The sequence below is a fragment of the Lathamus discolor genome, chromosome 16, assembly GCF_037157495.1.
Source record: "Lathamus discolor isolate bLatDis1 chromosome 16, bLatDis1.hap1, whole genome shotgun sequence".
Lineage (NCBI taxonomy): Eukaryota > Metazoa > Chordata > Aves > Psittaciformes > Psittacidae > Lathamus > Lathamus discolor.
In genome coordinates, this window is record NC_088899.1 from 8,180,082 (window position 1) to 8,201,692 (window position 21,611).

The following is a 21,611-nucleotide window of genomic DNA, read 5'->3' on the forward strand; positions in this document are numbered from 1 at the left end:
TGGTGATAGCATGGACTTCCATGGGATTAGAATCCTTTCGTGGAGCTGGGGGGAAGGAGTCAGTTGAAGGAAGAGGTAACAAATGTCTCAATTTCAGTACCTAGTGTTAAGACTTTAATTAAAATGTTTTTTGTGGCTCTCATGGCCTATAATTTCTTTGTATATTAAATGTGTTTTAAAAGATCTGAGGTTCTACTGCTAGTGGAAGAGAAGATCTGAGCTGGGCATCCTAACGTCAAACCATTGAGTGTCCTGGGGTGTGTGTTTAAAATCAGCTGTGAAACAAAATTACTGATTGAATCGTGGCCTACAAGAGCTAAAAATAGAATTATCTGGCTTCTGGGAAGTGGCGGAGTAAATAAGAATAATAAAACCTGTCACCCTTGCTGTGCAACTTGGACTGAAACAAATCAGAATCTTGTGTGATATTATGATTAACACTGTTTTTAGAGTAGGTGTAACCAGGAATTCAGATTTTGAGGGGAAAGAAAGAACTGACTAAATGAACAAGCTTTAATAGCAGTTGGTTATTCTTGCATAGTGATTCTGGGTTACTTGGGGTTTGTTTTTATGGGGTGGGTTAGGTTGTTTGGGGTTTTTTATCTTCTGTTCATAAAATCTTTAGAAAGTCTGTTTCTGCTTTAAACATCAGGCTCCTCAGTGGGTCTGAGTTGGTCACTATATAACATTCCAGTGTGTGAGAATTTTGAAGTACGTGAAAAGTTGAATTTTTTTCTGGTTTAGGGTTTTATGAGAAATGGAGGAAGAAGAGCTGGAGAAAGTTTGGAAAGAATAAACAATAGATTTCAATTCTAATGTTCTGGAACAGGGATTCTTACTCTATTCCCTTGTCAACCCTGTTCAGAATGGCCCTTTCACATGAAAACTCCTGATATACTGGGGACTATAGGGATGCTGGGGAGGGACTCTTCATCAGGGACTGCAGTGACAGGACAAGGGGTAACGGGTTCAAACTGAAACAGGGGAAGTTTAGATTGGATCTAAGGAGGAAATTCTTTCCTGTTAGGGTGGTGAGGCACTGGAATGGGTTGCCCAGGGAGGTTGTGAGTGCTCCATCCCTGGCAGTGTTCAAGGCCAGGTTGGATGAAGCCTTGTGTGGGATGGTGTAGTGTGAGGTGTCCCTGCCCATGGCAGGGGGGTTGGAACTTGATGATCTTGAGGTCCTTTCCAACCCTAACTATTCTATGATTCTATACTCAAAGATGGTAGCAGACATTTTGTATCCTGAATGGCAGCTGCTTGCGTTGTCAGATGTGCTGCTTTTTCTGGCAGTGTTACTTGTTGATTCAAATATTATTACTTTGGTCCATTTAAATATTATTACTTTTGGTACCTGATGAGTTAAATTGCTGCTCTGTCTCTTTCCAGACTTTTCTTAAACATTACTGGATGCAGTCTTCTCTTCTCTTACTGTTCCTGTGAAACCAGATCTGCTGGTAAATCACCACCCATGGGTCCGCTGTACCAGTTACTTGTACTGAGAAATTGAAGGCCTTGCTTCTGGCATGGCCGGATGCTGTTCCAGGCTTTACTGCTTGTGTTAAACCATTACTCCAGGAAACACTGAGACAATCTGAAGTTCCTGTTTCCTGACAGGAGGTGGTGTGTGACAGGCAGATTTCTGGCCTTGTGACCATTAGCTGCCAGCTAGTTTGTAGTGTCTGTTTATTTTAGCGTTGAAATGCAGACAAGGGAGCTGTTTCTTCATGTAGCACTTACTCTGTGGGTTAAATTGCTTTAGTGGAAGCAGGAAAGCTTGAGCTCTTGCTTTCCATGGTGATTCCTAGGCTCCTAGAATGGGTTGGGTTGGAAGGGAACCTAAAGTTCATCCAGTTCCAAGTCCCTGCCACGGGCAGGGACACCTTCTGCTAGAGCAGGGTGCTCCAAGCCCCTGTGTCCAACCTGGCCTTGAGCACTGCCAGGGATGGGGCAGCCACAGCTTCTCTGGGCACCCTGTGCCAGCGCCTCAGCACCCTCACAGGGGAGAATGTTTTCCTAATACCTAAATCTACTCTCTTTCAGCTTTCAGATTCTTAAACTCTTTTCAAATATAGAGAAATTGTGGAATCCCAGATCAGGGGGGTTGGTGTTACAGAGTGGTTCCTCTCTTGACAATAGTGGCCCATTCAAATATGTTCATTAAAGGATGCCAAAACTGAATCATTATGAAACTGTCTACTCAGCTTTTCCTTCAAATGTTCATACTGAAAGTCTCTAAGGAGTATTTTGAATGTGTATGGGATAGTAACGCAGATTGTATTTGTAAAATTATTCAGTATGTCGCTTCCATGGGTGAAATGGAAGCCACTGAAATGTGAATAAAAGCTGGGTGAGCTTCTCATTGCTTAGAGAGCCGGCTGCTTAAAGCTCACGCTTTAGAAACACGGGCCCTGCAAAATGCTCATTCAGGCTTAAACCAAGTCAATTTTGTCATGAAACAGAAAAAAAGAGAATACTTTTTTCTTTTCCCCCTGTAATTATTTATAAGCCATTTGCTCTAGATTAGTGCAGTGAGATGTGATTGACCCCAAAAGGTAATCTGTGGAGCTGGAAGTGGAAAATGAAGCATTTACTTGATGTAGCAGATTTTTAAATGACAAAATAGATAAGGGAGGAAAAAGTCTGTTAAAAAGGATGAACTATTCAAAAAGCTGGGTTCCTGTGAAAATTGCATACAGAAGTAGAAACAGTGCAGCTCCATCTGGTGGTGTAAAACCTGGAGGTGGATGGTCAATGGATGACAAAGAAGCCTGTGCTGAATTTGGCTGCATTATGTGTTCCAAATACCCCCCAGGTAATCCCTCCTTTGTAAATCTTCAGAGCCCATTGGAGATGTTTTGGTTTTTCCATAAGCACTTAAAAAAAACCCCAAGCTTTCCCCAGTGTTCCCTTTGATGGGGATTTCCTAATTTTGTTTCTGTAAAAACTCGAGACAGCAGAGGTGAAGGGGTTAAAAATCAGCCAGCGCTACCTGGAGCAGGGTCTTTTAGCCTCGGTAATTCCCTGCCCTTCTCTCCCCCCGCTCCCAGAATTTCTGAGCTCCCTCTCACCATTTTTGACATACCTTGTCACGGCTCTAATTGCAGGTGCTTGCTCTTTTCAGCTTTCCTCCTCTGCTTTAAGTAGGAATTGGGATATGAAGTTTCTAATTAAGATAGCTTGATTGACAAGGTATTCATGCTGGGATTGGATTCTGATGATGTCCACTTCTGTTCAGTGGTGTGAAGTACCTTTCTGCAGTCTGAATGAGTATTGCTATGATATATTCCTGTATCTGATAGAACCATCACATAAATTCCAAGTCCCTGTTTACAAAAGCAAATGTATTTTAAGATCTGTAGAATTAATATTTAGTTTTTGTCTCCTTTGCAAAATAATGATTCACGTTGAGTGAAGAGCAAGTAGGCAGCAGCAGATCCTTTTCTACACTGGCTGGTGCTTGACAGAGTGAGTCATACTGTAATAATATATAGCTGCATATATTCATCTAAATTTTCATTGTTTTTTTCACCATAGTTCCTTATCTTTTTTAGTGATTTACTTTCTCTAATGATACAAACAACACTGAAACAAGGCCCAATGGGAATAACCACGTTTGATTCTTGCCTCCCTGAAGCTGGTGCTTAATTCCATGACAAGACAACACTTAGAGTGAGTGGCAGACAAAAATCTGACATTTAAAATTAGTCAAGCCTCATAACTGCAAGATTTTATTTTCTTATTTTTGCACTGTGTTCCCTCATACACTGAAGGTGCTCAGAATACCATGTCAGTTCCCAGAGGACATTAAATGGTGCCTGCGACATTAACAGATCTATGCCTGCCTATGTTGACTTGGACCCTTCCCTGTGAAAGTGGATCTTGTGAACCTATGTAGATATTTCATTTTTATCACCTGGGTAATGACATTACTTCTACCTCTCCAACTGCAACAGGAGGGACAGGATCTCGTTTGTGTGTTTAGTTTATTTTGTTGCTAAGTATGTTATGTAAGTTAAGTCTTACAGTTTGAGGCCAGAAATCATGAATGCATCTGCTTGCATCATCAAACAAGGGGAAAAAAAATAATCCTGGGAATAAAAACCTCTTCAAATAGTATCTTTTTCCCCACTTTATTTTTTTGTCATCTTCACCCTCTCACCTTCCCTTATCTTCTTCAGAAGAGCTTGGGAGGACAAAATTCATCACACCTTCTGGCAATAGAGAAGTGAAACTGGCAAGTGGGTGACCTTCAGCTCCAGCAAATACCATCACTCTCCTTGAGTCAATGAAAATTCAACCTTACACTGATAAGTATTTTCCTGTGTTTAAGCATTTAACATTTCACCCTGTGACTTTTTTCTGAAAGCAACAGAAAAAGAGGTGAAGGAAGGAGTCAGAAGGTGAGGTACTGAGCTCCCCCTTAGGAGCACCAGTTCCACCTTCCTTCTGGCCTCTCCAGCCCCCTCCAGGTTTTCTTGTAGAACATGAACTGTTTGACTGTTGAACGGCAACTGTTCTTTCTGTAGTGGGGATCTGAGCTCTTGAATGAACAATAGGTATTATAGGAATGATGTCTTGGGGAGTGATGGACACCAGTTTGCACTAGTGAAAGATCTGGGAGCTTTTGCAAGGATGACTGTATCATTTAATTGAACAATTCTGTATTTCATCTGCTGCTTGCATCAGATGTGTTTAATCTGAAAATCTTGTCAAATGTTGTCCCAGGTTCATGCTGTCAAGTAATGTGAAAGAATATCCTAGCGTATGAGGTATTACTGAATTACTTACAAAGGAAGGCCGGAGAGCTTTGGCTGTGGAAGAAAATGAGTGAGATGCATTGTCCAGGATGGTGTCAGTTGCAGGTCAGTTGCAAGTGATGTTGGAATTAAAAAATGAGAACTGCTCAACAGAATATCTTCCTCTTCCTGTGGCTTATTTCAACCAAGTGATGGTATCAGACATGGTGACAGGAAATGGAGCAATTATATAAAGACTTCAAGGAACAGCTTATCAGAATTGAAGGTTAAACTTTCATAAGCAAAAGGATCATTCTTGTTCTTTGAAGCTTGTCGCTGTTCTATATACCATGAGTAACTTAACCAGAAATACCAGCTGGGAGCCAGGCAGTCCTCTAACCTCAGCTCTGATCCTGGTAAAAGAGAATGTTCCTCACAAGTTGTAGAGCTTAAAATTAATAGGGGTAGCATCTCATTCTCTTCTAAAACATAAATTAATACTGTTGGGCCCATTTTACAGTGTGGCAGCTGTATCCTCCTTACCCTTAATTCCAAATTGTTCTGTCAGTTCTTTGTGCTTCAGCTATCAATCATCAGTTAATATTTGTGGTGCACACTGAATGGAAAAATGTGTAGCCTTAACTGCAGTTAAGGTTAGCAGTGCAACTGCCAAGAACTTCAAAACTTTTTTGTCCTCATGTTGGTTCTAAATAGTTTAACTTATTAATACACTATTTTTTATGCTTTGCTCTTTACATTTTGAATGGCAATCAGCAGTGCTAGCAACAGCAGGCAGTTTAGCTTTCTTTTGCAACTGTATTGCAATAGCATGATGTTTGTAAAGAAGCCTCTTTACCTGAACCACTTACAACCTTTTTAAGAAATCAAATATGAAATCCCTTGTTAAATTTGCATGTGCTCTTTTTAACTACCTTGTTGACTTGATAATACAATGCTTGCTCATGTCCCTCCAGCTAAAAAGGCAAAAACCCAGGAGAGTTCCTCACTCTCCATTTTATATGCAGGGAGCCTGTGGCATGGAGATGCCTGTGATTTACCCTGGTCACATAATGGCTGAGTTGGAACACAGGCTGGTTCTGTGTTCATATGAAGTGTATTCCTTTGCCTTAGCTCTTCCTGCTTGACATCCTCTTGCTCAGGCTGTTGACTCTTGGCAGTTGCCATCATTTTCCACTATGCAGAATCACTCTATTGAGCAGCTGCAGATGATGGCAACAGGATCACAGTGGGATTAGCATGACATTCTCATGTTGTTAGAGGAAATGTCAACTGTAATACGTTTGGGTGTAAACCAGGAAATGCATAAATACTCTTAATTTTAGTTTATTCTAGTGTAGAGAGACAATCTTAGGAGTTAATTGTGTTTGGCCGAGCTGTTCACAGGACATCCTCTGCAATTATATTGAGGGGATTTATGAGCCTGTTTCTCCTAGCCCTTTTTCTCTTGGTATTGTTTGAGAGTTTTTAGTGCTTTGCAGTATGGAAATTCAGCTCTGTGGAGGAAGACCAGACCATAAAATTATTGTCTGGGCTCTCTGAAAAGTTATGCAACTGGGCAGCTGCATCACATCTGTTAGTTGCTTGGATTTTTCTTCCCTTTCCCCCAGCTTTTCCATGTCATAAAGCCAGCAACTTTCATTCAGCCCAGCGCTGTTTAGGATCCATTGATGAAACAGAATGGCTCCCTGCACTATTGCTGACTGAAATCAAGAGACTTATGATTGTGACGGGAAGCATGTGCATTAAGAACTTATTCACAGTAGTGCCATGCATTATTTAAGAACTTTGTTTGCATGAGTGATCAGGTGCAGCCTCTTCAGACGCTGGATGTTGAAGATCTTGCCATATTTGAGCACTAAATAATGCTTTTCCTAGACTTGTATGACACTTGGGGTCTGGCTTCTGACCTTGTAATCATAACTATGTAATTTGCTATCATGTTAATTCAGTAGTTTGATTCTTGGTCACATGTTGAAATTTGAAATTTTGGTTTTGATATGATGCACACACAGTGTGCAAGAATCTTCTGGTGTATTTTCTGAAAGGAAACAAATGAGCACAACACCCCAAAGTTCATTAGAAGCTTTTTCGCTATGAATTTTGATTCCTGGTAGCCAAAGTCCAGGTAGAACAGTGCTAGAGTATGGGTCTCTAGGGTTCTATAAGGCCCTGTGGGGCTCTATGGGGCACTCACCCATGAATGGCTGCTCTCACAGCTGCCACTTTCCCCACCAGCACCACTGGGAGGGCTCAGAGCCGCTGCCCCACAGCGGCCTCTGCCCTGGGAGGGCACTGGGGGCAATGGAGGGGCCTTAGGGTGGACGGGGGGCTAATAGGAGGCAATGCAGGGGTCATAGGGAGTTAATAGAGAGTAATGGGGGGCAATGTGGGTGTAATAGGGAGTTAATAGAGAGTGATGGGAGGCAATGGGGGGGAATGTGGGTTAATAAGGGGTAATGGGGGGAATAGGGGGGCAATGGGAAGTTAACAGAATCCACTGGGTTGGACAGATCTGAGCTTGTCTAAATGGGGCTGGACTGGGCTGAATTGGAGTAAATTTTGCTGGGCTGGACTGAACTGGGTTTGAATTGGCTAAACAGGTCTTGGCAGGGCTGGGCTGAGCTAAACTGGGCTGAACTGTGCTAAACTGGGCCTAATTGGGCTCAGCATGTCTGGGCTGGGCTGTAAAGTGGGCTGAACTGAGTTAAATTGGGCTGGGCTAGACTGAGCTGGCCTAAACTGTGCTATGTTGGGCTGGGAAAGGCTAAAGTGGGCTGAACTGTAGTGGGCTTGGCTGTGTTGGGGTAAGCTGGGCTGGACTGGTCTAAATCGGGCTATTACAGTGCCAAACAGTGCTTAAGTGGTCTGGACAGATGTGAATTGGGCTAAACTAGGCTGAACTGGGCTAAACTGTCCTGTGCAGGGATAAACTGGGCTGAACAGGGCTAAGGTGTGCTGGAGTGGTCTGAATTGGGCTAAACCCTGCTGAACTGTGCTAACTTGCTCTGGACAGGTCTGAATTGGGCTGAACTAGGCTGAGGAGGGCTGGGCTAATTGGTCTGGACAGGTCTAAACTGATCTGAATTCGGTTAAAATGGGCTGTGCTGGGCTAAACTGGAATGGACTGTGCTAAAGCTGGCTGCGCTGGGCTAAACGGGCTGCTTTGAGCTGGAATGGGCTGGACAGGGCTAAAGTGGGCTGGGCTGAACTGAGGTGCAGTGTCTGAAGTGAGATAAACTGGGCTGGACCCGTGTGCACTGGGCTGGGCTAAACTGGAGTATACTGGGCTAAACTGCCCATAGAACCCCATATCCCCCTCCATATTCCCCCATAGAACCCCATGTAAGGACTCCAGACCCCCAAATCCCCCAATACCCCCCCCCATATCCTCCCATATTCCCCCATGGAACCCCGTGAAGGGACTCCAGACTGCCATATGCCCCCAAATCCCCCTATAGACTCCCATAATGGGATGCCATAATGGCATAGACTCCCATAATGGGGGGCAATGGGAGGTGTCGGCTCCTCTGGACCCCACCCCGGAGCCACTCGGCTTCCTTCGGGCGGCTCCGCCCCTTCGCGTGGCTTCGGCTCCGCTCGGCTCCCGTCGGTCGGCTCCGCCCCCTTCGGGAGGCTGGGCTGTGCTCGGCTCCCGTCGGTCGGCTCCGTCCTCTTCGGGCGGCTTCGGCTCCTCTCGGCTCCCTTCCGGCGAAAGCCGGTGTTCCCTCACTTTTGCCTTAGAAAGTACTGGGAAAGAGGGAATTCCATCCCGCTGGGCTGGGTGTGGGTAAAATGGCCTGGACTGTTCTGAGCTGGGCTGGACTAAGCTAAACTGGACTGGGCTCCACTGGGCTAAACTGGGATGGGGTAGGCTAATGTGGGCTGGCCTTGGCTCTGTTGGTCTGAACCGGGCTGGAGCTGTCTGAGCCTGGCTGGGCAAGTGTAAAATGAGGTGAACTGGGCTAAACTTGTCTGGACTGGGCTAAATGGACTGTTCTTAAGTGGGCTAAACTGGGCTGGACAGAGCTGGGCCAATCTGTGCTAAAGAGAACTGGGCTGGGCTGGGCTAAACTGTGTTGAAATGTTCTTGACTGGGCTTAGTTGGGCTAAACTGGTCTGGAGAGGTCTGAACTGGGCTCAAATGCACTGGACTGGGCTAAACTATTCTTGGCTAGGCTTAATTGCACTGGACTGAGCTAAAGTGGGCTGCACTGGTCTGAGTTGGACCAAAGTAGGCTTAACTGGAGTAAACGAGGCTGGGCAAGGCTAAACTGTGCTGAACTGGGCTAAACTGGGCTGAAGTGGGCCAAAGGGGTCTAAACTCTCCTGAAGTGGGCCAGACTGGGCTGAACTGTGCTGGAGTGGCTGAAGTGGGCTGAAGGGGGCTTCACTGGGTTAGACAGATCTGAGCTTGTCTAAATGGGGCTGGACTGGGCTGGATTGGAGTAAATTTTGCTGGGCTGGGCTGAACTGGGCTAAACTGGGCTTGAAATGGCTGATCAGGTCTTGGATGGGCTGGGCTAGGCTGTGCTAAACCGGGCTGGATTGTGCTAAACTGAGCCTAATTGGGCTCAACTTGTCTGGGCTGAGCTGGAGTGGGCTGGGCTGTAAAGTGGGCTGAACTGGGTTAAATTGGGCTGGGATAAGCTGGACTGGGCTAAACTGGGCTGGACTGAGCTGGCCTAAACTGTGCTACGCTGGGCTGGGAAGGGCTAAAGTGGGCTGAACTGTGGTGGGCTGGTCTGGTCTAAATTGGGCTTAACAGTGCTAAAGTGGTCTGGACAGAGGAGAATTGGGCTGAACGAGGCTGAACTGGTCTAAAGTGTGCTGGGCAGGGCTGAAGTGGGCTAAACTGGGCTGAACAGGGCTAAGGTGTGCTGGAGTCCTCTGAATTGGGCTAAACCCTGCTGAACTGTGCTAAATTGGTCGGGACATGTCTGAATTGGGCTGAACTGGGCTGGGCTGAGCTAAGTTGGTCTGGCCAGGGCTAAACTGGTCTGAATTGGCCTGAAGTGGGCTGGGCTGGGCTAAAGTGGAACGGACTGTGCTGAAACTGTCTGCGCTGGGCTAAAGTGGGCTGAACGGGCTGGGGTGAGCTGGAATGGGCTGGACAGGGCTAATGTGGGCTGGGCTGAAGTGGGGTGAAGTGTCTGAAGTGAGATAAACTGGGCTGGACTGGTGTGAACTGCGATAAACTGGGTTTGGCTGGGCTAAACTGGGCTGAACATGTTGGAAATGTACCTGAGCGTATTCTGCAGACTGAGAGCTCCGCAGTGTTGCCAGCTGCATTGCTCCAGCTCCTCGCTTTTGCACCTAAAAATCAAATTCCTTGCAACTTCTCTACCATCTGCTCCCAGCCATGCTGCAGCAGAGTGAGTAGAGCACGAATGTTTGGCCTCTGCTCCCAGAGCTGAAGAGCCAGGAGGGAAAGCTGGTGCTGGGCATCTTCAGCACACAGGGAGCTTTGCAGCAGTGACACACACATTGCTGTCGCACCTTGCTTTTCCACCTAAAAGTCCATTTGAATCCAAGATCTCTGGTGCCTGCTGTCCAGCAGCAGAGTGAGTAGAGCATGGGTTAGGGTTCAGAGCCTCAGCCACAGCTTCATCTCCAAAGCCTGAACCCGAGTCTTAGCCACAGTGTCTCAGCAACAATCTCTGCCACAGAAAAAATATGGACATAGTCAGAGATCAATGCGATCAGACCAAAGCCATTTATTATAGAGCATCAGTCCTTTTTATACTGTTTCTCTGCCTGGGCTTACGATAGCTTGCTGTATTATAATCGGATACATTTATTACAATCGCATACATTTTCTTGTAATACACCGCAACTACGGTTACATTTATAATAGCTCGCTGTGTAATATTTGGGTACATCTGCAATAGCTCGCTGTAATGTAATTAGATACATGTTCAACAGCTTGCTGTATGATGACTGGATACTTCTTCAATAACTTGCCCTGTTATAAATGGATACATATACAATAGCTTAGTATATTATGCTTTGATACATATTATTGCAGCACACAGCAACTAGTAACAATTAATCAAATAAGCGTATGAGAACCTAACCTTTAAAATTTGTTATCAGCCCACTATTTTGTGTCTTAGCACAGTCCAGTTTCTTCTTATCTTGCTTGCACTGTTACTTTTGCTGCTTTACCCACGTCCTCCTTCATCCTCAGTTCATGTCGAGCTCCACGTAGGCACTTGCTGACTTGGGAACCTGGCCATCCTTTATTAAAAATCCATCCACATCTCCCCCTTTTCCTTGTTGCACAAGCCAAACACGCTTCATAGCATTAATTGTCATACGTTGAATACATCGTAACAAACAAGGCACAATACAGATAATGGCAAAAAAGACAAGCAATGAGATCAATCCTCCTTTCACTGAGACTAATAACCACCCAGTTATACCCCAGCCAGAAAAAAGGGATGATAGCCAATCTTTATCCTCTTCCCTTAGCTTCATCACACTATCTTTCAATTTACAGATACTTTCATGTATAGATTCTGAATGATCTGACGAGTTCATACAACACATTCCTTCTAAAATTTCACACTTATGCCCATGTGCTAAGAGGAGAAAATCAATTGCTGCCCTATTTTGCAAAGTCGTGTCTCTAATAGAATCAACATCAGTGAGTAATGCAGAGAGAGCGGATGCTGTAGCATTAGTTTGTTTAGCAAGCCAACATCCTAGCTTATTCAACGTTGCTAAAGCTTGAGCGCTGGCTACTCCAGGAGCTAAGAATGAAGCAGCTGCAGAAGTGAACTGCACATTTTAAACAGTCAAGGAGTTCGCTGCATCAATGTGGTGGATAGATGGAAAAGCTTCAATGTATGGAATAGAAGAGCAGTAGAGTTGCTTGTCAAAGCGAGTGGGAAAAATGAAAGATCTCAGTGATGTGACTTGGTATTTCCTTGCAGCTGTTGGTAGTAATGTGGAACAACAGTGCAGCTTCTCCATTTTCACTTTGCATGGTTTGCCACATCCCATCTTTGCGCAGAAGGAGCGTGGAATAAGGGTTGTTTAAAGGATAAAAAGTTACTGTGAAGAGCCTTTTGCTAAGATGTTTCACTCGGAGGAAGCGCTTGTCCTTGGCTGATTGCTTCATTTCAGTATCATACAATGAGCTTCTTAACAACTGTGTTGGAGCCTAGTTGTGCTTTTACTGGGTTTATGAAATAGTAAGTACGGTGGCATTGGTTAAAAAGTGTTGGATCAGGTTGTATCCTTTGCTTTTGAATTGCAGGAGAGATGTCATCATCATTCCTCTGTGATACAGCGTGATTACAGATAAATCTCCTCCTGTATTGCATCTGCACTATTAGGAAAAGTAAAGGTTGAGTGGTGGCTGCCACTTTCTTGACATGAAAAGGCACTAAATGGCTAATATTTAGTAACTGTTGGCTGATAGTTGGTAGCACAGTGTACCTGATGAGCCACCTCATATTGCACTAGTACCTGTGGTTTATACATAGACGTTGAGACAATGTTGATTGTTACTGTGATGCTGTGTAATCCAACAGACTGTCTCCTCTTCCCTTGCTTGGTCTCTGCCAAAGTTATCTGCTCTGGGCTGGCTGGTTTCTCTCCAGCCTTTTGGAAGTGCAGAGGTGTGTAATAAATATGCATTCACATTTATTACACTAAAGATAAGGTTATAATAAGGGTCAAAACTGCTGAACATCCTCATTGGCTCTGGAAACACCTAAGACAAAAGGGAGATTGTGCTGCTGGGGCTTTGTTAGGCAGGGATAAAGATCCTGCAGTCATCAAGGTGAGCAGAGCAGGCACAGGCCATCAGCTCCATCACCTGTGTACACAGCTGCATCGCATAGGCTCTAGTAAGTCCCAATAAATGCTTTGCAAGACCTAGAAAATCTGGACAAGTAAAGCCAAGCCACGGCAGCTGTGGGGCTGACAAGTGCTTTGTGGCTCTTCTTTGAGCAATAAGTGTTTGATGGATTTTGGAGAATGCCCCCCTGGGTAAGAGCTGCTTCTCTGTGCTGATCTTTGTGTGGTTTCAGAGAGGGGAGGAACTTTGTGCTCTGCCTTTGGATAGTGTGGTTTGCACTCTTCGTTTCCGTGTGTCTCGTCCTCGTTTGCGTGCTCTTTGCAAATGCATGTTAATGAAACACAAATGGGTGAAGTGGGATTTGACTGGGTGATGTACTCCTCATCTCGTGTGGGCAGCTGCCTGTGCAGAGCAGAGCGGTTCCTGTGAATTTTGTGACAAAGCAGTCAAGGAAATATGAAAAGAAATCTTTTCCATGGAAAATGTGACACAAATTTGGACATTGAATTTGGGAAGTGCAGCTTTTTGTTTCATGACAGAGATATCAAACTGAGCTTCATATTGGAAGAGATGGATGGTGATAATGACTTACATTACTGTATCTAAACTTGTACAGTGTAATTTAGTGTAACAAAAATCCCAGTTTTACTGGGATTCTGGCCTGAATAACTACAATTATTCTGAGTTGGAATGAAACTGTGAAATCTCTTCAGAAACACAGCTTCTATGTTGTGTTTTGTTTCAGTAGGCAGTGATGTATAAGGACCAGTGAATATGGTGCAGTGGGGTACTGATGATAGCATGAGCTAGATGAGCAGTGGTTATCATCAGAAGCTTTGCTTGGCCTTTCCATCTTAAAACCAAAGAGACTGAACATGGTTGTTTGCCTGTACCTCAGTTTGTGTATGACACATCCATTTCCTTGTGTCCTCTCCTGTGTTCTTAGCTTCCCATGTACCTTTCCAAGTATCCTCTAAACCTCAGTCAAAATAAGCAGAACTTACTCACTACCATACTGTGAAGTTGTAACCCCTCTGTTTAAATAGCAGAGAGGGCAGCCCAGAGGATCAGTGTCCTGTCACAGCATCTCATTTACAGGGACAGTGGGGAAGGTTGTATCAAGGATCCTGGTAGCCGTTAGAACCAGTTTCACAGCCCATTTGCATTGACTGTAGGTGGTAAAAAAAGAGACCCCGAGCTGTAGGATGTCATTGACTCCACCTTTAATAAGGCAAGTGCACAGACACATGTAAATATGTACAGGTTGCAAGGACAGAGCAATGTTCAGGACCTTTTGGTTCTGTTCCCTCATCTACCTCCTGTATCTAACAGGAGCAGACCTGCACAGGATTTGTGTTTTCTGCTGTTGTTTGTTAGGAGAAAGTCTTTATAGAGGGTCCTGTGTAGATAGGTACTCTTGGTATCATTAATCACAAGGATTTCTATTTGTGGTCTACAATCTCACACCTTTTCAGATGATTCCCTTTTGGTTTTCTAGTTCCTGTGCTGTTGAATATCTTTGAAGGTTCTTTTAAGGCCTGGGTAAGGATGCATGGATATATCTGGAGCAGTTATCTACCCTTGTGAGTGATGAAACAGGCAGATCGCTACAGAGAGGATGGATGCTGCTCTGCTTGGGGGTGTTTTGCTCATCGAGTAGAGCCCTGTGCTTTGCAGCTTAAAAGCTCTGCTCCTAGTGTCCAGCCTACTGAATAAGGCTGTATTTTGTATGGTGATTGTGTCTGGGACCATAGAATCACCATAAACAAGCATTGTCTCATTCAGATGCAGGCAGCTTCTATTGAGGAGCAGGTGACAGTGGATCTGGATTATTGTCTCTTGTTGAGGAGTCCTCTGGCTCCTCTTCAATGGAATTCTGGAAATAATCCACGGTGTTGAGGTGAGGCTTAAGCATAATGATGTAGCATTTGGGGATATAGTAGGTCACCAGGATACCCAGGCTGATTATCAGCATGGTAGCAATCTGCACCACAGACCTCAGCACTGTTTTCAGTGTGACAAACACAGCAACGAAGAAGATATAGACGATGAAATAGATGAGGAAGGCAAATGTGATCCCTCTGGCAAAGTTGTACTTCTTCCCAGAGGCCTGGACCATGAAGGTGCACAGGAAGGAGGCAGAGCCTAAGCAGCCGTTGTAACCGTGCATCAGAGCAAAGGCAAACCAGGACTCTGTGTTACACAGGAGCAGCACTTCGGTGGGCAGCGACTTGTAGTCAACCACCAGGTAGTCAGGGCCCAAGTGAAGGTACCCAAGGCAGAACAAGCATTCGGGGAGCAGGCACAGGGCAACGAGGAGCCAGGCCCTCCTCTGGGTCACCCACTGCAAGAAGGTGGGGGCACAATGAGGGAACTCTGTCACAAGGGTGATCTCAAGGGACTTGATGAAGAAGGTGGAGAAACAAGCACTGAGGCACAGGGTGTAGACCATGGGCTGGATCATACAGATGTTGCTGCTGGGCTTGCCTATGTAGAGACAGCAGCTGAGACACAGCAGCAGGAGCATGAGCAAGGCAAAGAGGCTCAGTTTGCCTCCAGAGCCCTGCACAAGGGGGGTCTCAAGGTTCTTGAGGAAGAGCACTGCTGCCAGGCAGACCAGGCTCATGGTGATGGACATCAGTGTCAGCAAGGCAATGGTGAGGGGCTCGGTCCAGAACAGGTACCGCTCTCCGCGGTTGTAACATCGCGTGCTGCGGGCAGGGGACCACTGGTCCTGGCGGCAGGGAGTGCACGTGGAGCTGTCTGCAAAGCAGCAGTGAGGACTGGTGACCACCTCACAGGGAGTGCTGCTGCCCTGCTGCAGGCAGCCCTTGAGGATGGAGCAGGCAGGACTTGGTGCTGCTTTGCCTGCTTTGCCCCCTTCCTAAGTGTATGGGATGTCCAGAGCTTGTGATAGTTCAGTCTCTTTTCCCCCCTCTGCTTCTCCGCCCTCCCCCTAGAAGGACCCACATATCTCTTGGCTCTGTTTCCCTTCCCCAGGATCACCAACTTTCAAAAGATCCCAAAATTTCGCCATAGGACTCTTCTATCTCTGACCCCAGCATTTCATTATACCCTTCTCCTACCTTTTGAGGTAATAGTATTGCCCTTAGACATCCTCTTTGGGCTCAGCAGAGGAAGGTGCCCCACTGAAGATCTGTGAACCTGTGTGGTCTCCACCGGCAGACAGACATAATACGGTTAAATCCATTTTGTTTCCCAGACCTCACCTTTACCACTCCAGAAGGTGTTCTCTGGACAGTCTGTACAGTCATAGCAGCAGTGGTGGAATCCTTTGGTTTGTCTGATCTGTCCTGGTTTACACTGTTTGAAGCACTCCGATGTGGTCTCCTAGGCAAGAGGAAGAACGCACATCAACCAGATGCTTTCAGAAGCACCATTATCACCACACATTGGAAGCTGGCTGTGCTGGGATCAAGCCGTAGCTGAAATTCAAACAGCTCCGGGAATACTTTTCCTAGTTCAGCACAGTGGAGATGGATTACGTGTTTGCAGAGGAGCAAGAGCTGGGTCCCACACACACCTTATGGGAGCAGCATGCAGGCAAAGAGCACCTTGTGAACAGTCCTATGGAAGTGGCAGAATGGGTTACTTCACTTTGTGACTGTTTGTGCTTTTACCCACTGTTTTTACCTCTGAATCCTTAGTGTGAAGCTCCATCTGCGACTCATTGATGTACAAGGACTCTCCATAGTCACCCAAAGGTAGATACTGAAGGGTGTCGTTTTCCCAGGACCACAATATAAGCCTGTAGCTGGTGCTCGTGCCATGGGATTGATCAAACCTGAACTGTTGGCCATTCACCTCGAAGGGGAAGGTATCCAGGAACTGCAACAGCTGAGGAGAACATAAAAATGGACAGTAAATACTGGTACAGTTGATGTTCACAATGCGGTAAGCTGGTATCTGGCTGAAATCAGTTGTCTCCTATGTGGGCTGTGATGGTGGTTATGGGCCTCCTGGCTGCATCATCAACTGTTTGATTAGTGGGAGCCAGAACGTTGTTGTGGCTGCCCCATCCCTGGCAGTGCTCAAGGCCAGGTTGGACACAGGGGCTTGGAGCAAGCTGCTCCAGGGGAAGGGGTCCCTGCCCGTGGCAGGGGTTGGAACCAGATGAGCTTTAAGGTTCCTTCCCCATCTGCCTGTGTGCAAACTGGGTGTAAACCTGCAGTGTTCCCCTTTCCTCACCTGCCAAGGCCTGATGGGTGCCCTGGGACACTCGTGCTGGCTGCACCCCAGGGCTCGGTGCAGTGCATGGGCCACGCTGTAGACAGCGACGTGCACGGGCTCTACCTGTGCTTGGCTCAGCGAGGACGCCACGGTCTGCAGCGAGACGTGGTCGCACTGCCTGCAGCGTGCGCCCAGCGTGTCCGGGCTCAGGAGCTGGTTGAGTTCTCTGGACTCCTGGCAAAACTCCTCCTGCTGAACAGAGGTGAAAAGGTCAGCAACGTATTCCTGGAAGCCAGGGACTGGGTTTGTTTTCGTAATAAAGCCTAAGACTATCCCAATGCTCTGGATATTTGGGATGGAGGTGGCTATGTCAGACAACAACCAGGTTTCAGTGCCAATCCAGACTTTTTTGCCCAGTCCCATCTTGATGCTGAGCTCCAGCAAGGCCTGGGCTGACAGACTATGGGAAAAAAGGACAATGATGTTGACGTGGGTCCTGTTAATTAAATTAATGGTGTATTCCAGGTATTGTTTGGCATTGGGGTCTGCCAGGTCTGTAGGAATTGTCCCCTCGAATGCAATGCAGATGCTGTGTTTTTCAGCTATGTTTAGGAATTGCTCCTGGGCTCCTCGGCCGTATTCATCATCACTTCCAATGATGGCAATCCAGTTCCACCCAAACTTGGTCAGCAGCTGGGCCACAGCTTCCACCAAGTTCTTATCACCAGGAACAGTGCGGTAGAAGGTTGGGTACAGCTCGGTGTCGCTGAGCTTCTCACTGCTGGCTCCATAGCTGACCTGTGAGTTAGACGGTAAGAGAGAAAGCAAGGCAAAGAGTAATGTAGAGGGAAGTGTTCACAGCCCAGATCACTCTCCACCTCCTTTGCTTAGTCTTGGTGCACTTGATTCTAAACAATGATGGGAAGGAAGAACTCATCTAAAGGGATAACGTTCACCATGGCTGCATTTACCAAGAGAACCATAAACTGGTCCATCACTTGTCTCTGGTAGTGCTGTCCCACATGGCCATCTCCTTCTGCTGCCATTTGTGTCCATCATCGCAGCACCAGCCCTTATCATTAATGATAACAGTAATTGGCTGCTTTGTGCAAAGGGTAATGCAGCCAGGATTTAGGAATATCTTGGCTCAGGGCTGCGTTTACCTGACCATTCCAGCTGGCTCTATTGTGGGAACTGAGAACTTGTAGTCACAGATATATTTGCATGGGATCCTCCCAGTTTATGCTGGGAGCTCTGGTTCTTCCATTTTACATGGATCACACAGCAACCTGAGTTATCCCTCTTCTCTCTGGGCTGTTAGACACTAGACTGTCTCCAGGAGGGAAGCTTAATGATTTATCCAGGCAATCTGTAGCAGAGGAAAGACTGGAATCTGCTTCAACAGTCCTAGTTTAGAGACCTATAGCATCAACAACGTTGTTGATCCAAACCCTTCACCTACCTAAAAGGGGAATTCTTGCTCCTCCAGTGCATTTCTTTACCTGTGGGATCCAGAAGAAGCTGAACAGCTTGGCTGTTAACAGGCAGAGATCTGACTTGTACGGCCCGATGACAGCGGTCACTCGTGGCTGGTAGTTGCTGTAGTTGCAGAGGACCCCGATGCCCGTGGTGCTGTTCTGCGTCAGGAACAGCAGGCTGGGCTGCAGGGCCATGGCTGGCTCAAAGCACGTGTCATACATGTCGTAGCCCAGCTTCACTCCCGGGAGAAGGGAAGTGGAGTTGTTGATCTGATCGATGGCAAACTTCATCCCAAGAGCCCATATTAGCCCATCTACATACAGCCTGCAGTGAGAGGAGACAGGAGTTATGTGGTTTATCAGGGCTGTTAGTGTGCTGATCGATTATTCCACACTCTCTGACAGTTCGGCATCCTGCCCGTTGCCAAGGCAGATGTACATGGCACTGTCAGAGCACCCTGGTACCCACAGCCTTTGTAAGTCTTGTTTTGTGAGTAGAGGGGCTCTAAGCACCTTTCACACCTGATTAGTCTTGTCTGTCCACAAAGACATCTGTGCTTCACAGGAGAAACAGAGATACAGAGAGACCTATAGTATGTTTACTCCTGTTCTTAGCCTTGTGTGCTGCCATGAAGCCAGTGCTTCCCACTGTAAGAGCTGTAAGTGGCTTGTAATATGATGGTGTGAACCACCTTGGTGTAACTGAGCAGGAAACACTGATTGCACACCAGCAAGCCTACAAGCCAGGTGATGTTGTGACCTCGTGCACAATACTTGAGTGTCCTTTGCCTCTTAAAAGGCAATAAATAGCACAATCTCACCATGTGTCATCTGCCTGTGGAGTGTAGTACATGCTTCTCATTCCATCTGGAAGCAAAAGCAACTGTAAGTGTTAGATTCCAAACACTAAGGAAGCCAATGCACTAAAAGCTGTTGTCAAATCGGTGTTGGTTGTAAGTTAGACTGCATCAAGCAAACACAAACCCATTTCCCAGTTCAGACCCAGAAGTGGATGGCGCAGAAGAGCCACAGCTCCAGCACCTCTGTTCCCATCTCCCCTTCAGTGATCAGCTGTGAGACCATCAGTCACTACCAGAACTACTTCCCTTTCTCCTCCCAGCCCAAGTGACCAAACTTACTGTGTGCTTGTGAAGCTGCTGTTCCCCTTACCTTTCACACACAACTAAGGTGGGCTCTGACCGTGCCGTCAGGTTTAGGATGTCCATTCCAAACGGGAACAAGCCTCCTAGGATATAATCACCAGGCTTTCTCAACTGAGCCGAGAGGCACGTGGGTTCGAGGGCTGCTGCACAGGCAAAGCTCAAGCAGAGCAGCAGCTCCAGGACCATTCTTTGTCTGGTTTGGGGAATACCCATCACAGAGCTGTGGGGCAGGGGTTCCCATCTCCTCAGCTCCAGTTCAGTCCCTTTAAATAGAACTTGGAGAGATGAAAATGTCAGGGAAGGATTTGGTTAGCAAAATGCATCAAGTGTGTCACTGCTTGCTTAGTGAGCAATAGTCAAATATGCACCAGTACCCTGTGCGTTTGGTTGCAAACCGCTGGCCTAATCCTGTTTTCCTTACTCGGTGAGTAGCCTTTACTCAAGCAGTGACTTGCTGAATTCACTGCTGCAGCTCTGGACGTTTGACTGCTGTAGGTTGGTGGTAAACCCTAGTTAGGACACGCATCCTTTGTATTAACTCCCATTGCCCCAGCCAAGTGCAATGTGGTTGTAGAAACTGTCCCTGTTAACGGTTTTCCTAAACAACTGTGTCTGGGACTTGTGTAATAGTGGGAGCAGATCTCAATCCATGCAGGGTGCTCATCTAAAAGCATTGCCAAGGAGAATGAGCTTGAGTAGGAGCAGAATCCAGGTGTGCCAAGGAGAATGGGGCCTGTTACCATCATACAAGCATCACACACAGGGAGGATGAGAAGGAATTGCTCACCAGCATCACTTCCTGCTGTTAGCTAAACATGCTCTTGTGTGCTCCCTACTTGCAGGCAGCCTGCACTGAAAGAATGCCATATAATGTGTTTTTCAATGCACTTCAGCGTACCTTGTGTTGCCTGAACTAAAAGGTGGTGGTGAGAGGCAGTCATTTTTATTGCTGTTCTGTTTAATTCAAGGTCACCTCCTCATGGGCATCACCAGCCCTTCCTCGGAGCACTGCAAGGACTCATCTGGAGCAGGACCGTGCGTTCCGAGGTGGGTGAGCTCTTACCCAACCTTACTGCTGTCTGTAGGAAGCTGTTGTTGCCTCATCTGAAGTTTTCTCACACTGAGCTGTGATGGTAACTTCAGTTTAAACCTTTTGGTTAGGGTACAGGTTGCACAGGGTGTAATTCAGGTTGCATCACGGTTTGCATTGTATCAGGTTTGCTCTGAACTGGAAAGTTCCCTTTGCTGCATTTTATTGGCTTGTGTCTATTTATACTGTATCACAAAAACTGCTGATAGTGGCAAAGTGGTGGCCCTCTGCTGCTACAAGGGTAGAGTATGTATGAAGGGTATATGAGTGCTTTGGGCAGCATCAGTTGTAGATTCCTATATACATTATATGGATATGTTCATGTATGTTATATGGGTATGTTCATAAATGTTACATAGTTATGTTCATATACGTTATATAGATATGTTCATATATGTTATAAGGATATATTCATATATGTTATATAGATATGTTCATATAGATATCTTCATATATCTTATGTAGATATGTTCATATATGTTACATGGATATGTTCATATATGGTATATAGATAATGCTTCTATATGTTATGCGGATACATTTATATATGTTTTATAGGTAAGTTTATAGTGACATCCTTTTAAGGTTATCTTCCCCTTCATGGAATATTTAAGTATTAGCTTTAACTGTATAACTTGTAAAAGGTTCTAAACACAAATTCAGCTGCATAGAGAAAAGGAAGTGCAGAAGTCACAGGGAATTATTTACTGCCATCCGTGCTTCCATGTGAAATCAAGTGGCAAGGCCAGAGTTTATGTGATGGATTTGTGTGCACAATATCCCACCTCCCTCTAGTGAATGTGTCCCTCTTGAGTAACACCGCTCCCTGCAGGGGGAGGTTTTACTCTTCCGGATTTGGCCCCATTCACGAAAGCTCCAGACTGTGAACTGCCCAAAGCCCGGTGCAGGACCCTCAGTTCTACTCAGTGGTGACTGAAGTGGGGCTGTTAAAAAGGGTTGTTTGGAGACAGGGCAGGACACCAGGGAAACAGAATGAGCAGGAGGCAGTGCCTTGTGTAAATGAGAGCTGAGGGAAAGCTGCTTTACTGGAAGCATCCTTTGCCCAGAATGACTGGACGTAAATTACTGAGTTCTTTCCCCTACTGAGCAAGTTTGATTCAT

General features: G+C 46.1%; 1 protein-coding gene across 1 annotated transcript; it reads right to left on the reverse strand.

Moving 5' to 3' along the window:
• Positions 1–14,216: 14,216 nt before the first annotated feature.
• TAS1R3 (taste 1 receptor member 3) lies at positions 14,217–19,722 on the reverse strand. Its single transcript, XM_065696523.1, is given in 7 exon segments — positions 14,217–15,330; positions 15,798–15,918; positions 16,222–16,425; positions 16,777–17,556; positions 18,261–18,561; positions 19,407–19,701; positions 19,704–19,722. Coding segments are annotated over 7 exon segments (2,685 nt in total). The 3' UTR covers positions 14,217–14,365.
• Positions 19,723–21,611: the final 1,889 nt, after the last annotated feature.